We start from the raw sequence: 16,741 nt of genomic DNA, 5'->3' as shown, positions 1-16,741 counted from the left end.
GGCTGCTGCACTCCAGTGCTCAGTCGCTGATGGAGGCTTCAGAGTCCTAAAGCCTGTCGCTTCTAGTGGGGTGGTGATGTTTGAAACCTCTCTTCAACTGCCGCAGGGTAAGAACCTGACTCGTCGCCAGTGTTAAGTATGTGTATTGTATTGAACAATTAACACAAAGACTTAAACGTATAACTCAAACAGGTCTTTACTGGTTGGAGGTAGGGCCTATACGTAGGTCTTTACTTCATGCCCACAGGCGGGAACTGAGGGGAGATCAGTACCCACAGTACTATTTATACCCCTATGGCCAGGAGTGGTACTGCGTATCACTACGCCCTACAAGTAGTGCAGTCCTGTCCATAGGTTCAAAGTAGCACACATATTACATACACAACAGCTTTAAGCGCTCGGAGAAGTTGCGCCATGATGCTCTCTAGCTCATGTTCAGGGGCCATTCTTACAGTCTCTGTGTTTCTTACAGTTGCCTTTTCTTTCACTGAAAGAATTCCCAGTTGAATCTGTTCTTCAAGTTGTTGAACCTCGGTCATTGCCGCCTCATATTTGTCTTGGGTTTCCTTCAATATTTTTATGAGTTCTTGGACATCTTGACTTTCATGTTCTGCCATGTCTTTCACCTCTAATTTCTCATCTATGGATGGAACTTCTACCGATGAGTCTGTCTTGGCCTTGAGCTCATCAAGAATTTCCTGCAGCCTTTGGACTTCTTGCTCATGTTCAACCTTTAGTTGCTCATAAGCTTCCACTGAAACTAGCTTTTCGGAGGTTGCCGAGTTAACCCCCTCCAGGATTGTAGCCTGGGCCTGTTCATACTGTTCCTTCAACTTCTCAAACTCTGCTTGTAAGGAGTCGCAGAGAAGAACTGGAATAAAATCCTGGCTTCCTGAAGATTCCTCTTCATTTGCTTCTTTCTGCAAATATTCCAACTCCTGAACATCATAAGGGAGATGTGATTGGTCACGATGGCTCTATGGTCGCTCTCTGCTTGAGCTAGCTGCTTCTGTTGTCTTTCCAGATTCTCCCATTCGGTGTCATAGAACTTTTTCATTGTTTTCATCTCTTGTACGAGACGGTAACTCAATTGTTCTAATTGTTGTCGTAATTTGAAATAAAGTTGAGTCCGAACTCGGTGTTCTTCCGTCATGGATATGTCCTTAAACTGAACAGACTCAGAATCCTCTGTCAAACTATGTTGTCGTTGTTCAGTGGAGATCTGTTCTGAAACTTTGTTCTTCTCTGGAGCATAAGCCTTTCTGCATGCCTTCGTTTTTCCAACCTTAGTCGGCAAGTCCATTTTAGCCTTGTCTTTCACATCTGGGTTGGTCTTATCGTCATCCGATTCAGAATCTGAGCTGATTGTCTGCACCGAGTCCTCACTCGTTATGGCTTTTAGATAGTGCCATTCCATGTCTATTTTCTTGATCCACTCCCGTCCTAGAAGTGGTGGTCCTCCCTCAGGTAGTACGTACAAGTTCATTCTTGGGTGTTCTTTACCCCTATCTCTCACCTTGACTCTTATCTTTCCCATGGGGTATACTTTATGCCCCGTGTATGTCTGCAATACGAACTTGGTATCTCTTAAGGGTATATGTGAGAATAGCTGGTGGTAATCCCTTCGATTTATGACTGATAGAGCTGATCCAGTGGCCAACTCCATTTTCACTTGGACTCCAGCTATTTTTAGCATGACCCAGATAGTTTGTAGGTCAGCTTCCTTACTCACATTGTGAATTCTCAGACTACCCAGCTCCTGGCTGTTTGGGTCTGAGTCCGAATTCTGTTCTTCTGAACTCTTCTCAGCCACCTTGTGTACCTTCTTGTACTTTTCCTGTGATGGCTTCCTTTGGTTGTTGGTCCTTTGGTTGTTGGTCTTCTTCCCTGACCGGCATACCTTAGCTATGTGACCCAGTTTGCCACATTTCCTACATTCCTGGTTCTTAAACCAGCATTGGTTCTGGTCGTGTGTTGTCTTCCCACAACGATAACATTTTGTTGTTGTCGAGGTAATTTGATCCACACTGAGTGCCGCTGTCTTTAGCTGCATTTCCGCAGTTCCCTTCGCTGCGGCTTCGTGCGATGCTGCAATAAGGACAGCCCTGTCAAGTGTAAGGTCGTTCTCTTCGAGTAGTCGCTTTTGCGTTCCTTCCTTTGCCAATCCGCACACGAACTTGTCTCGCAATGCCTCTGTCAGATTCCCTCCAAACTGGCAGTATTTTGCTAGTCTACGCAGTTCGACCAAGTATTCTGCGTTGCTTTCGTCTTTCCGTTGCGTTCTCGCATAGAATTTGAATCGTTCCGCCAACATCAACGGTGTGGGGTTCAAGTGATCCTTCAGAACAGCCACAATATCATCGAAAGTCTGATCCGCCGGTTTAGCTGGTGATAGTAGATGCTTCAAGAGCCCGTATGTCTTCGCGCCCATCGAGTTTAGCAAGGTTATAGCTTTGTCATCTTCTTCTATTTTATTGGCCTCACAATAGATCTCTATGCGTTCCACATACGTGGCCCAGTCTTCTACCTCGGAATTAAAATCGTTGATGTTACCACGCTTAGGCATCTTCCTCTCTTCCTGATAAACACCACGAATTATTTCTTTAAATTTTTTTTTTTTTTTTTTCAAGATGGCGGTTCCCGCGAAAATGGCGGTTTCCCGCGCTTAGCTTCTCTCCCCGCCCACTTCAATGGCGGTTTCCCACTTCTGTCTTCTTCCCCGCCTAATGGCGGCTTCCCGCGTTTCTTCCCTGGCGGGAGGGGTACACTTTCCCCACGGGCGACGGCCGCTGGCTTTCAGGTTCACAGCCTGCGCGTCGGCTTCAATGCTTTCCCTTTTCTCGGCAGGGCAACCGGCGCTGGGTACACCCCGTTGACGGCGAACAGTTTCAGCCACTGGGCTGGCTCTCGCTCAGTTCCCCTTGCTCGGGCTCTGTCTCTCTCCCGCTCGCTCGGCTCTACCGACGCTGGGTACACCCCGTTGACGGAGAACAGTTTCAGCCGCTGGACTGGCTCTCGCTCAGTCTCCCTTGCTCGGGCTCTGTCTCTCTCCCGCTCGCTCGGCTCTACCGGCGCTGGGTACACCCCGTTGACGGAGAACAGTTTCAGCCGCTGGACTGGCTCTTGCTCAGTCTCCCTTGGCCGGCTCTGCCTCTCCCGCTCGCTCGGCTCCCAATCGCGCCTCCCAGCCCCCTCGCAGTCCGGTGCTTCCCTCCCCGGCTGCGGCTGAGTTTATCTCTTCCCGCGCCTACGTTCCCGGTCGCATCGCTTCGTGGCTTCGGTTGCTGCCCGGCCTTTTTCGCCGGTCGCGGTCTAGCTGACTCACGACGCCGTTGCATCCCCCAGCCTGTCTGTACCACGGCTTCCTTGCTCCACGCTGCCCCAGTCTCAGCGCCTCTGGACCCGACTTCTGTCCGGCTCCTTTCCCCCTCGACCGTGGTCGAGTGCACCGCCCTTATCCTCCGGTTATTCTTTTTACTTTCCCTTACTCACAGTCACCGTGGCCGCCTTGCTTCTCGTGCTGATCGGCTCACTCCTCATCGTGGCAGAAGGGACAGTCAGTGCCTGTTGCTGATGGAAGTCTTTGGCCTAGAAATTGAGTTTGCGCTGCGCCAGGGCTTTAGCGCCGGAAGTTAGCGCCGGCGCTAAATCCCTTTGCGCGCGCCAAAAATTCAGTAGCGCCGCGCCCAAACGGCTGCCGGCGCTACTGAAGGGTTTTAGCGCCTGAAAACTGGCGCAACGCGCCGCATTGCGGCGCTATTCCGGCGCTGCGGCGCCCGCTGCGGTGCGGCAGGCTCAGGAAGTGCAGGCCTCCTCCTTCCGTTAAGGAGGAGCTGCCTGCACCCGGCCGCGGCCCGCGCAAATCTCATCAAAAATGAGCCCGGCACCTCGGACAAGTGCCGGGCTTGCATCTGTTCCGGGGGGGGCGGGGGAGAAGTCCGGGGAGGGAGCTGCGGGCAGGCGGCCGGCGGGAAAGCGGCCGGCCGCCGCGCCTCCTTAAAGCGCCGGCGCAGACTCCGGCAACACTCGTTTGCCGGAGTCTTAGTTGCGGCTGCCACTGGCGAGGCGGCCGCAACTGAATTTTGGCTTGGGGCCGGGTTACCACGGCAACCGGGACGCTGCGCACACCGATGACGTCATCGGTGCCGGCGCAGCGCTACCGGTCTACCGCCGCGGAAGGGCGCCAGGCAATTTAGGAACCGGCGCCAATTGCAGCGCTAGGCCCTCTAGCGCCGCAAAATCGGTGCTAAGGGCACTGAATTTCTAGGCCTTTGTCTCTAAATTCTTCCTCCTTTCTAGTCCTGCAGCCTCGAGTTTTCTCCCAGCAGAACGACGAGGGCGGTTGCCTCTTCTCGACACTCGTTAACTGCTTCGGAAGTATTGTTGCCGCAGGGTACGATCGGACTCGTCGCCACTGTAAAGTCTGTGGGTTGTTTAGTTAATTAATCCACAGACTACCAGAGTAACTTAAAACAGGACTTTACTATTCGAAGGTCAGGGCGAATCTGCCCAATAAATCCTGACACAACACTTATATACTGGTGTGGTCACCGTCGGTATTACAGTATACAGAAGCCAAACAAAGTAGTGCCACACCTAAAATAGTTCTCTTAAAGGTGAACGGTTACATACAATAGTTCTCTTAAAGGTAGACGGGTACATACACTACAGTAAGCATGCAGGTGCAGCAGGCGGTTAAGAAGGCAAATGGTATGTTGGCCTTCGTAGCAAGAGGGTTCGAGTACAGGAACAAGGATGTCTTGCTACAGTTGTACAGGGCCTTGGTGAGACTGCACCTTGAGTATTGTGTGCAGTTTTGGTCACCTTACCTGAGGAAGGACGTTTTTGCCATGGAGGGAGTGCAGCGAAGATTCACCAGGCTGATACCTGGGATAGCAGGAATGACGTATGAGGAGAGATTGTGTCGATTGGGTTTATACTCACTGGAGTTTAGAAGATTGAGAGGGGATCTCATCGAAACCTATAAAATTCTGTCAGGTCTGGACAGACTAGATGCAGGATGGATGTTTCTGATGGCCGGGGAGTCCAGAACCAGGGGTCATAGTCTAAGGATAAGGGGTAAGCCATTTAGGACTGAAATGAGGAGGAATTTCTTCACCCAGAGAGTGGTGAACCTGTGGAATTCTCTGCCACAGAGGGCGGTGGAGGCTAGTTCATTAAATATATTCAAGAAAGAGTTGGATATATTTCTTGAGGCTAAAGGGATATGGGGAAAAGGCAGGGACAGGGTACTGAATTTGGATGATCAGCCATGATCACATTGAATGGCGGAGCAGGCTCGAAGGGCCGAATGGCCTACTCCTGCTCCTATCTTCTATGTTTCTATGTTTACATTTCTAACTTCTGCAGACTTACCCTCCCGGGAAAACCTGTATAAAAAAAATCGAAGTTCGATGCGCACGCGCAGCCCCTCCTGCGCACGCGTTCGATCTCTGAACCCTTTCGTTCAGAGGAACGGAAGTGCCGGTTTCCCGCGCATGCGCAGTGCATGCAGGAAACCGGCACTTCCATTGGGCCTACGGGTGAGTACCCCGTGCGTGCTCACCCGTGGAGACCCGAATTTCTGGGCCAATGTAAAGACTTTGCGTGTTGGAAAATATTCCCACAAGAATTCTTCAGTACAATCTTGAGAAACAATCCACATTTTGTGATTCTTCTCTAAGTTTTATGTTCTAATTATTAATAAGAACCCATTCTACCCTGCAGCCATTGCATTATTAAAGGACAAAGAGCCAGGGTCGTTCATTGTTCGGGACAGCCACTCTTTCCGGGGTGCCTATGGATTGGCAATGAAAGTCGCTACACCCCCAGCTTCTGTGCTTCAGCAAAACAAAAAAGGTATTGCATGCTTCAAAATGGCCTCCAAACAGACTGCATGTTGTCTTTGTACTTTCAGTAACAACTTGGAATTTATATCATGCCTTTAATATAGGAAATGCCCTAAGATGTGTCACAGGTGACCTGAGGGAATTAATGCCAAGGCAGGAAGAGGGTGATTAGAAAATGGGGCAGAAAGTCAGAAAGAGATGGAGAGGCAAGGGAGAAAGTTTCAGATAACAAGACTGATGATTGGAGACTTCAACACAAATGGTGGGGTGAAGAGGAAAATGTTGCAGAGGTGGAAGTAAGCAATCTTGGTAATGGATAGGATGTGGTGTTTAAAGATTAGCTCAATATCAAAATCTTACCCCAAGAGTGCAAAAGGTTTGGTTTAGCATGAGAAAATGGCCGGGGGGGGCTGGCGGGCGGGTGGTGATGTGGAATTTCAGTCTGCGTCAAGGAAGTTGAGTCTGTAGCGGGGGCAAAGAAAATTGCTTCAATCTTCTGAATAGTGAGCCTTCGTTGTGGCTTATCCATGACTTGCCGTCAAACAAGCAACCTGACAGCATAGAAGCATTCAAGAGTTCAATGGAAATGGTGGCGGGGAAGAGTTAGATATTGGCATATGTGGAAGTTAAGCCCATACCTGTGAAAGATATCACCAAGTGGCATTATGTAGCACAAGAAGAGAGCAGACCAAGGATAGATCCTTGGGGGCCTCCAGAAGTGATGATGTGCAGGAGGGAAGAGCAGCCATTGCTGGATATGGGACGGCACATTTGGATAGATAGGAATGGAACAATGCAAAGACCATCCCATAGAGCTGGACGATGGAGGGGAGGCATTGAAGGAGGATGGTGTGCAGCAGATAGTTGCAAGAGGGCAAGGATGGATAAGGCACTAGTTACAGTGGGTATCATTCAAGGCAAGGGTAGTTTTGGTGCTGGGGGAGGAGTTCTAATGAAATTCAGAAGCAAAAGGCACAGAGAATGGAGATGAGTTCCATGATAACTGTTTGGAAATTTGTTAAATAGTTGGTCCTTTTTTTTATATATATGTTTGTGTTAACAAAATTCCTGCTCCAAAACAATCACAGACTTTTACAGCCAGAAGGAGGTCATTCAGCCCATCATGCTTGTGCTGTGTCTCTGAAAACATTATCCACTTACTCCCATTTCCCCCACCCTCTTCCCATTTTGTTTATTTATCCACTTCCCTTTTGAAAGCTATTATGGATTCTGCATCCACCACTGCTTCTGGTGGAGCATTCTGTCCTAACAGCCCTCTGCATTAAAGAAATCTCCTAACCTCTCACGTTTTTTTGGTGGTGATCTTTTATTTATTCTTTCTAGCTACTGGCTCATTAACCAGTGGATATATATTTTTCCTGCTGTACCTCATCAAAACCCCTCAAAACTTTGAACCCCTATTAGATCTCCTTAAATTTCTTTGATCTAATGAAAAGAGCTGCAGTTTCTCTTACCATAGCCGAAGGATCTTCTTTATATTAGTGAATCCCATCTGCACACTCTCTGTGGCCTTTGCATTCTTCTTAAAGTAGGGTATCAGAAACTGGACACCATATTCTAACTGTGGCCTAATCAATGATTTGTTCAGGTTTACCATTACTTCTTTGCTTTTCTATTCTATACCTTTATTTATAAAACCTAGGATCTCGCATGGTTTTTTTTTACAACTTGCCCTTCAACTTGTCCTTCCACTTTTAAAGATTGGTGTATCTGAACCCCTAAATCTCTCTGCTCCTCTAATCCTTTTAAAACTACTGTTTAATGTATATGTCCTCTCTTTAATTATCACTCCCAAAACGTATCACTTTGCATTTCTCCACATTAGAATTTAATTTGACATCTATCTGCCCAATCTACTAACCTATACGAAAACTTATATTCCTTTTTTTTTGACAGCAGTGGGAGACATATCGAATGAGCTGGTCAGACATTTCCTGATTGAATGTACCCAGAAAGGAGTCCGATTAAAGGGTTGCCCCAATGAACCATACTTTGGTATGCTTTTATGTTTACTCATTAAAAGTGAAGTATATTCAAGCAAAGATAATCCAGACGTTTTAAAACTGGATTTGTGTTTATGCATCTAATATGCAGTCCTGTGTTTCTAATCAGGGAGTCTGACTGCACTGGTTTATCAACATTCCATCACCCCACTGGCGTTACCTTGCAAGCTGCTCATCCCAGACACAGGTACGTTTCTAAGTTGGCAGAAGAGCAGTGCTGAAAAACACATCCAGTAAAACAAAATCCTGCATTAATGGATACTCTCAAATGGATACAATTAATAATAATAATTAAATTTTATTGTCATTGTACAATGCACAAGTACATGAACAACGAAATGTGATCTTGCAAGCTCCCATGAGTCCAGTACAAATAACATTAATATTAAACGTAAATAGCACCGTCCTGGGAGAAGCAAAGCCGCTGCGTCTGTGCGCGCCGCCATTCCATTTCCACCATTCCTCCTGTATTTATCTCGTATTTATAAAGTATTCCTTTTCAAAGTGTATAAACACAAAAACTAATCTTTAGTTTTGTTGTAAAATAAATCTTTGTCATCACTCTGAAAGTGTTATTTAACATGTTCGCCTAGATTTTTTTTCATAATTAGCATAGTTTTGACATGAATGACCAATTGGCAAGCTTCAGACAGACTCAAATGGAAGTATTTTGCTATCATCAAATGGAAGTGTGCTGTTTGCAGTCATTTTTTCCAAGGTTCGTCCACGTACATAACTTCAGGTACAGATCTGAACAGGTGCAGGGTGTACACAAGTGGTAGGAATGAAAATTGTGTACTCGTGAAACTTGAAGGATAAGGACAACTTAAAGAGGAATGTCACAATAAATGGACAAAAATTCTGAACGTCTTGAGAGCCTCAGAAGGTGTCTCAGCCCATTAGTAGCTTTTGCCAAGAGTAAAAGGGTAAGAGACTATAAAAGGAAATGCAAGGTGAAAGCTTGAGTCTATAGGCAAGTGACAGAGCAGCCCTTGGATTGTTCTGATGGCTGCTGAAGTAGAGGTGGTGCTTCATGAGGGTGGTCCTTTATGGCCACTCCATGGCACTGTTATTGTCACGGGATATACCAGCCCAATGATGCATGGTAGCTGCAGGTGACCTTGCCATGGGTGGCATAGCTATCTATCTGGCACTCTGCTGACCTGCACCTTGTGAAGACATTTTCCCCATGGTCATTGCCAGGCAGGTGTGCCAGGGTATGGTTGGTGGCATCTTGACAGTGCAGTTAATCAGGCCTTCAATCATCCTGGTGTACATTCCTCCATGCAGTGCGGATGTACAAGTCATTGGGGTGCTTCTGAGGAAGCTGGGAGGGGAAAAAACTTTGACACAAGGACTCATAAGAAAGTGCCATATGGAAATAAAACAAAAAAAATCAAAAACTTTTTTGCCAGAGCTGATTCCCTGCAAAGGTGAACAACCATTTTTTAGACTTGGCATCCTGCACGCCTGATAGTCAGGAAATGGTTAACTAATACATACGTTAATGAAGACTATTTGAAGTAGACAATTCCATACAGTTAACAATATTACAATTCGTAGCAGCAAATTCAGATTTTTATGTTGTACTGCGCAATAGTTCAAGAGCAAACTTGTGAAAAGAGTTTAAATAATTCTGCCTGTACAGAATGAGTCGCTGGAAGCCTAAAAATCTTCCTTAGGCTTTTCTCAGTTTCATACACATGTATCAAATTCAAGTCTTGAGCTTTTGCTGTGCTATCACTTCGGATTTATCTGGTTTTGGTTTCAGGACTATAAAACACCTGTGGAAAAGGTCCTCAAGCCTTTGATAATGTCTACAGTTATAAACATACAAATTGATGTTCGTTTGTGTCAATGCTGTATGCCTTGCATTGCTTCAAAGCACACATACCAAACGTTGAACTGAAGCTGCATCATAATTCGTTAGCTCATTATACAATAATATAAAATGATATCACTTGTCACAGCCCAGTAAATTGCTACACCTGCATTGGTGCAGCAAGTCCAAATCAAAAGTGGGTATGTTGCCATCTCCTTTATACTGTGTTTTAGTGCTGTAATACTCAAAAGGACAAGGCCATTGCTGGGGCTGCTCAAAGTTGCTATTTATTTTAGTAATTCCTAAATTCTGTGCGTCAGTGTCTCTTGTGGTGACATGATGGATCTGATGTGGTGACATGATGGATCTGATGTGGTGACATGATAGATCTGATGTGGTGTCCTTTCCCGTGGCCTGATTAGTTACTAATAACCACGTGTGACCATTTCCTCTAATTAGGCGCTTACAGCTGTGCCATGATTGAACAACAACCCATTGTGGCAGGTTTCTTCGACAGTCCAAAGAAGAATTTTCAGACATTAAAACATTATTCACCCTTTTCTTACACATTTAATTTACCTTTAATTTGTTTTTCTAACAATTAATGGAAATGTAGCTCCTCGAGTTGTTGCTCCAATTAACTCATCTCATGGATCCGTGGGTCTTTCTCTAGGATTGTATTCAGCTTTATTTTGTAATAAATCTCAGTCTAAACTCAAAGTCAGTGCTGGACAGCTTCCACACCTAGGAAGTCAAAGAATTAGACAGTTGAATGTGCTTTTAACATTTTTTTTATAGATCCTTTGGAAGATGGAGCGGATGCTTCCTCACAGACTGCCACAAATTCTGCTGCAGAATTATTAAAGCAAGGGGCAGGTAAGAATTCTGTAGTGTTGCTGTAGCAGGTTGCTTCTACTACTGATTTATTAATGGCTATCTAATACCCTGCCATGTAAAAGTACAACTCAACCAGATAAGACCCTTTATGTAATTTGTTAGATGTGTCCTTTAGTGGCATTGTTAAATGCTTAATACTCTCTCACCGTGCATCTAATGCTGGTCATTGGAAATTTGCTTCTGTATTGTCACTGGCTACAACACCGTGGTCGTAAATATGAGAATTATTAGTGTAACCTCATTAATATTTGTGAGGATAGGAAATTCAGTTATTTACAGAATAGTACTGTGAAATTAGACAATATCTGCGAAGTGTGATTTGAATAGTTGTCCTGTGTTTTTGTTTTCAGCATGTAATGTGTGGTATTTAAATTCTGTGGACATGGAGTCTCTGACAGGCCATCAAGCAATCCAGAAAGCAACATCAGAAACTCTAATGCAGACTCCGTCTCCAGCCTCCACTGTTGTACATTTTAAAGTATCTGCCCAAGGCATTACTCTGACTGACAATCAAAGGAAGTAAGTATGTCTTGTATTTTAACTTGGACTTAGACAGGAATAGTACAGTAAAACCTGTTCCAACCTAACCTAATCTCATCCCAGCCTTTACCTCCAAAGAATTTCTTTCTCACTGGTAAATGCTCACAAGATTATGGCCCAATCCAGAGGGAAAATAGACAATTAAACACTTATCATCACAAATATATCGGGGTTTTGAGGCAGTAACTAAGTTAGTGGATAAGGACCTATCCAGTAGGTAGAATATACTTGGATTTTGGAAGTTTTTAAAGAAGATTAAGGTACATGAATTAATGGTAAAATAGCTACTTAAACTGTCCTGGCAGTTGAATGCAGATGATGATGATAAATGGGTAATCTTTGCTTGAAGGGTGTTGATTGGTCGAATTCTGCAGTTGCCTGTTCTGAGTCCCATCAATAAACTATATGGAGAAGGGTACCAGTTGTGCCAGTATAAAATCTACTGATGATCTGATGAATGAACTTAACAGAGACTGATAGCATTCAAAAGGATCTGGGTTAATTAAATGGTTGGGTTAAAGAGTAGCAAATGATTGTAATAAAATGTACACCACAAAGGGGTGTCCATTATTAAACAAGAAAAGAAAAAAAATGACCTAATTGAAATAGTTCAATCAGTATGATGCAGCTATTAACTCGACTATTATGATCCATCTTTTCAGAGCAAATTTTCACAGAAAGTAAGAGCATGCTGTGAATGAGTTTCTACTTTTGATAAGCACTACAAAATTAGCCTGCTTTTATTTATAATACTCACTCAGCCTACTCTTGCAAAATTTCTTAATGCAAGAATTCAAAAGTGCTCAGTTTCTTTTGTGCTAATGGATATGTGATGCATATATCACACAAGTACATTGTCAAAATAGACATTTTTATGCAAGTTTTTGAAGGTCCGAAGTGGAAAGTGGCTTTAATTTTTGACACGGTCAACGATGTAGGAATGTTTCAGACTATGAAATGTTTAACAGAATGGATACAAATGCACTAATTGCCTTCCTGTTGCACTGTTCATCTCACAAACAACTATAAGCAGATCTTGGTTGGGAATTTCCTTGGAACTGCTCCTACTTCGCTGCTGGAAGTGCAGTGGAAAACCCAGTTACGCATACAAACGAGTTTTCCGCTGCACCTCCGGCAAAGTTACAGCAATGGACTAGGAGCAGCTCCCAGGGAACGCCTGGCCATTGTATCTCAGTTGAAAGTCATTCTCCCATTCTTAGCCAAGGTGCTGGATGATGCCTCACAGATACGAGGGTCGCTCCTCCCCGTAGACACTGTATCACTGCTGGGCACAGAGTGGTACCGAGTGTTGCACAAGACCAACCCACTTCTTGCTTCACTCTGGCAACCCAGTTTTCAGGCTAACTTGAGAGGAGAGACATTTGGGGAGAGTAATGGGAAGGAATGATAAAAATGTAATTTTGAGATATATTGAAAGGTGTAAACTTGCTTGTTCTGGCAGGAAATCCAGCACTGACATTTTCTAATCAGCAACTGCTTGTTGAAATGAAAGCATAATTTGAACACAGTGGCTTGTAATGCAAATCATTCTCTTCCCTATCAACCAACATGGAAATGTTAGGGTTATGCATGAAACATAGAAAGAGGCAACATAATCTATTTCCATTGATTTTTTTTTTTTAAATCCCAGTTTTCTTTCTTGTACTAACATATATTTCCCATGGGTGCTGCATGTCACCCAGTATTACCCAGCATGACCAAGTGATTATTCATTTGTAAGTCTAGGCAACAAACGTAGGGAGGCTGTTCAAACAAGAAGGACGTCACAGCTAAGGACCAATGTTCCCTCTAAGCTGTGCGTGGCAGCGATGTAACCTGCAAAGTACTGCGCAGGCCACTCATAAGCCTTTCCATTTGAAGTACCACGCTCGCACAGAAATTTAAAGGGGCAACGCATTGAAATAAACAGGCCGCGCACAACAAAGGGAGCATTGCTAAGGACGTTCCTGTACTTCCCCCAAAATCCACAGCCGCTCACTTCCCAACAGGTCACTACATTAGGTCTGATTTTCTTCTCCCAACCCAAGGCAATTATAGCACCTCTACCAAGATCAGCTCAACCATTGTAAATCAAGATTAAAAAGTAGTGTTAAATGTTTCAAAATCAGCCCATTATATATCTTGTACAGTTATATTTCAGATAACCAGGATTTTAAAGTTTTGCTACAGTTACATAGTTAATCCTGTCTTCTGATTAATGGTTGTTTTGTTAATAGTAGCTTTTCTCTTTTAATAGACTGTTCTTCAGAAGACATTATGCTGTTAGCACGGTGATTTTCTGTGCCTTGGACCCACAAGAAAGGAAGTAAGTTTGTGATTACTTTGATCTACATTCTGTTATAATAAAGTGTTGGACTGTGTGAGAGGGGTTTGAGATTCTAATGAGGCTTTTTTCCCCCCTTTATTCTTCTCTTTCCCCCCCCCCCCCCCCCAAAAAAAAAGGTGGACAAAAGATGTCACCTCAGCAAAGTAAGCATTTAAAATCTATAAATTTTACGGAACAGTTTTAAGTGAATTTGGCGGTACTTATGTATACAAACCGTGAATAATGTGGTTTTCTTTTGATAGAATCTTTGGATTTGTGGCAAGGAAACAAGGAAGCGCCACGGATAATGTCTGCCACCTGTTTGCTGAACACGACCCTGAGCAGCCTGCCAGTGCCATTGTGAACTTTGTATCAAAGGTCATGATAGGATCTCAGAAGAAGTAATTCAATTCTGATGCTGCAGAACCCCATATTGAGAAGAGTAAGCCGATTAAAAAAATAATAATAAACTGCAAGACAACAAGAATTTGGAGCAATAACTGGTCATGTCCGGAGGGTTTGTATATGTTGAATGATGGTAAGAGCAGGTTTGATTTCTTTCTGAGGGGAGCAGGGATGTGAACTTTAGAGACTAACTAGTCTTAGTTCAGACAGTCAGAAAAGATGTTTGGCTTCTGCGATTATTGGTTATCATTTGGTTTTATTTGTTGAGGTGAAGGGTCAATGCTTAGCTTTATTTTTTTTACTGTCTTGAGCAGGATGAGATAAAGCAGTTTTAAAAATAGACCAATCAGGAAAAAAAACACACACATAATTTATATTTATTTGACACAATATCCTGAATAGATTGCAGCAAATCTGATGATTGTACAATACACATACATTTAGGTAAATGTGCTCAATCACAGTTTGGCTGTCGATGTTGTGTTGCTAGACATTCTTGGGGGTGTATGCCATTCTATATGTGTGCAAACACCTTTTGTATCATTCCAGAATCACTAGCATTTTAGTACAAGTAGGATAGATACTAAGGTTTATGTAGAACTATTTTATATCACTGCAATGTTTTTTACAACTGATTAAATCTACACAACTATATACAGTTGGGTGTGAAATTCTTGCCAAAGACATACCATTTAACCAGCACTTTGAACTGCCGTGTAAACGTGAGTTCAGTGAATGAATTCCACCCTTTCCCTCCTTTTAAACCACTGTATCCTACCTGTGTGTTGCTTCCAGTGTTAACTAATTGTGAAAATGCCAAAATACAAGTTTGAGTTTTCACTTTGACCAATAATCTGTATTATCAAAATTATTGTTTTACTCATTACTGTCTGCTATGGCTAGTCTGTATTTTGTAGTATTCTTATAAGCGTTCTGTAAAAAAAAATCTTGTATCCATTATGTAAATGAATTATGTTCTATAATTCTTTGTATAGTCCTTTTCCATTCTTTGAAACACAATCTGTTAAAATTATAATAAATACAATAAATTTTAGTTTCTGCTTTCACTTGTTCACAATGTGAGTCACACAAAATAAATAGCTTTATTATTAAACCGTTTATATCAATGGTTTAGATTTATGAGTTCCATACAGATTATCTTTTCATCCATGTGTTATTGATTCCTGGAAAAGCAGCTGCAGCTTAACTAAACATGTTGGCACTTCAGGGGCTCTCAAGTTCCCATATACTTCAATCCAAGCTAGTCTAGTCCTTGACATGTTAAAATCTACGCAATCAACATTAATACAATCTTAAGGTTCATTTACACTGCAGCTTTAGCTTCTACTTCATAGCAACGTTAAAGCTGCAGCATAAATCCAGAGTTGGGGCATGACCTAAAGTGCTCTGATAATCCCTCAAGGAGGGGGCCTCACTTTGCTTGACACCACACAGAGTGCAACTCCAGTGGAGTGTCTGGCCACGTTTGGAAAGTGCCCAAGCTCTGTCGCCCGCACTCTCTAAGCATCTACATTTTAACTGCTGAGAGGGGAGCTCTCCTTGTGTTACTGTGCATGTCAAAGCGCTCTCTCTCGGGCAGGAGAATTGGAGTTTAAGCCAGGCAGTGTAACCTGTCCTATCTGGTTGAAGCCATTACTGCAGCGGTACATATACAGCATTAAAGGGATTGATTCCCAGAGGTATAACTGCACAAGACAAGCGGTGATTCAGCCAATCAAGCCTAACCTCTCCACAGGTCATATAACCCACTCTCATGGCTTCTACTCCATTCAGTCTCTTGAGGGAAATGTATTTGTAAATACTCCTTGGTTATCAGTGGCAAACTGAGCTAAAGAAAACCTGTGCACCATACAAGGGCATTACATGTATCATAAATTTATATATATATATCCTTGATTTCTTTTTTCTCACCCCTCCAATTTTCTCCCCCTCGCAATGATGCTCACTCGTGGTTCCATAGGCACTGGTTGGCCTTTGCTTAGTCGTTCAAGTAACCAAAAACAGCTTGTATTTGTATAGTGCCTTTAGTAAATGCTCCATGGCACTTCATATAAGTGGATCGGATACTGAGCAGTAATAGAAGAAGAATTAGAAGAGTGGACTGCAGGTGTGGTCAAAGCAGTTGGTTTGGAGGAGGTTTTCAAGGTGGGTTGAGCATGTGAGAGGCAAACAAGGCGAGAGGCAGAAGAGCACATGGCACACACGGGCAAAGAGGAGGTTGCAGAGGTAGGGTGGAGTGAAGCTAAAGATTTGTAAACTAGGATGAGGATTTAGAATTGAATGTACTGGGGAATGAGGAAACAATAGAAGTTGGCAACAAGAGTCATAGGATATCGACAGTGAAGTTTTAATGTCCTAAAGTCTGTTGCTATCTCTCCTCACTGTTTACTACATTTCAGCGTTGTGTCCCCTGCAAAGTTGAAACCCATAGAATAAAAGGGACAGTGGCAGCATTGATACGAAATTGGCTAAGTGACAAACAGAGAGTAGTGGTAAACGGTTGTTTTTCGGACTGGAGGAAAGTATACAGTGATGTTCCCCAGGGGTCAGTACCAGGACCACTGCTTTCCTTGATATATATTAATGACTTGGACTTGGGTGTACAGGGTACAATTTCAAAATTTGCAGATGAGACAAAACTTGGAAGTATAGTGAACAGTGAGGAGGATAGTGATAAATTCAAGAAGACATAGACAGGCTGATGGAATGAACAGACCCATGGCAGATTAAATTTAACACAGAAAAGTGCGAAGTGATGCATTTTGGCAGGAAGAACAAGGAGCAGCAATATAAACTAAAGGGTACAATTCTAAAGAGGGTGCATGAACAAGAGAGACCTGGGGGTATATGTGCACAA

The 16,741-nt window shown here is 43.5% G+C and overlaps 1 protein-coding gene across 10 annotated transcripts in view; it reads left to right on the top strand.

The window, feature by feature from the left end:
* The window catches only part of tns3 (tensin 3), a 532,570-nt gene extending 517,653 nt beyond the window's left edge, over window positions 1-14,917 (top strand). For 8 of the 10 annotated variants that reach the window (XM_085988102.1, XM_085988092.1, XM_085988095.1 and 5 more), the window contains 8 exons: window positions 5,728-5,859; window positions 7,767-7,865; window positions 7,983-8,060; window positions 10,494-10,571; window positions 10,943-11,111; window positions 13,390-13,458; window positions 13,596-13,622; window positions 13,722-14,917. In XM_085988102.1, coding sequence (XP_085844228.1) covers window positions 5,728-5,859; window positions 7,767-7,865; window positions 7,983-8,060; window positions 10,494-10,571; window positions 10,943-11,111; window positions 13,390-13,458; window positions 13,596-13,622; window positions 13,722-13,863 — 794 coding nt within the window. In that variant the 3' untranslated portion in view covers window positions 13,864-14,917. The remainder of the gene's footprint in view (window positions 1-5,727; window positions 5,860-7,766; window positions 7,866-7,982; window positions 8,061-10,493; window positions 10,572-10,942; window positions 11,112-13,389; window positions 13,459-13,595; window positions 13,623-13,721) is intronic. The other 2 variants (XM_085988093.1, XM_085988094.1) reach the window with 2 other exon arrangements.
* Window positions 14,918-16,741: the final 1,824 nt, after the last annotated feature.

Source organism: Somniosus microcephalus, chromosome 5, assembly GCF_052327205.1.
Source record: "Somniosus microcephalus isolate GS21.2 chromosome 5, FLI_Smic_1.0, whole genome shotgun sequence".
NCBI lineage: Eukaryota > Metazoa > Chordata > Chondrichthyes > Squaliformes > Somniosidae > Somniosus > Somniosus microcephalus.
The sequence above is the reverse complement of the archived record's forward strand: the minus strand, read 5'-3'. Positions and strand labels throughout refer to the sequence as shown.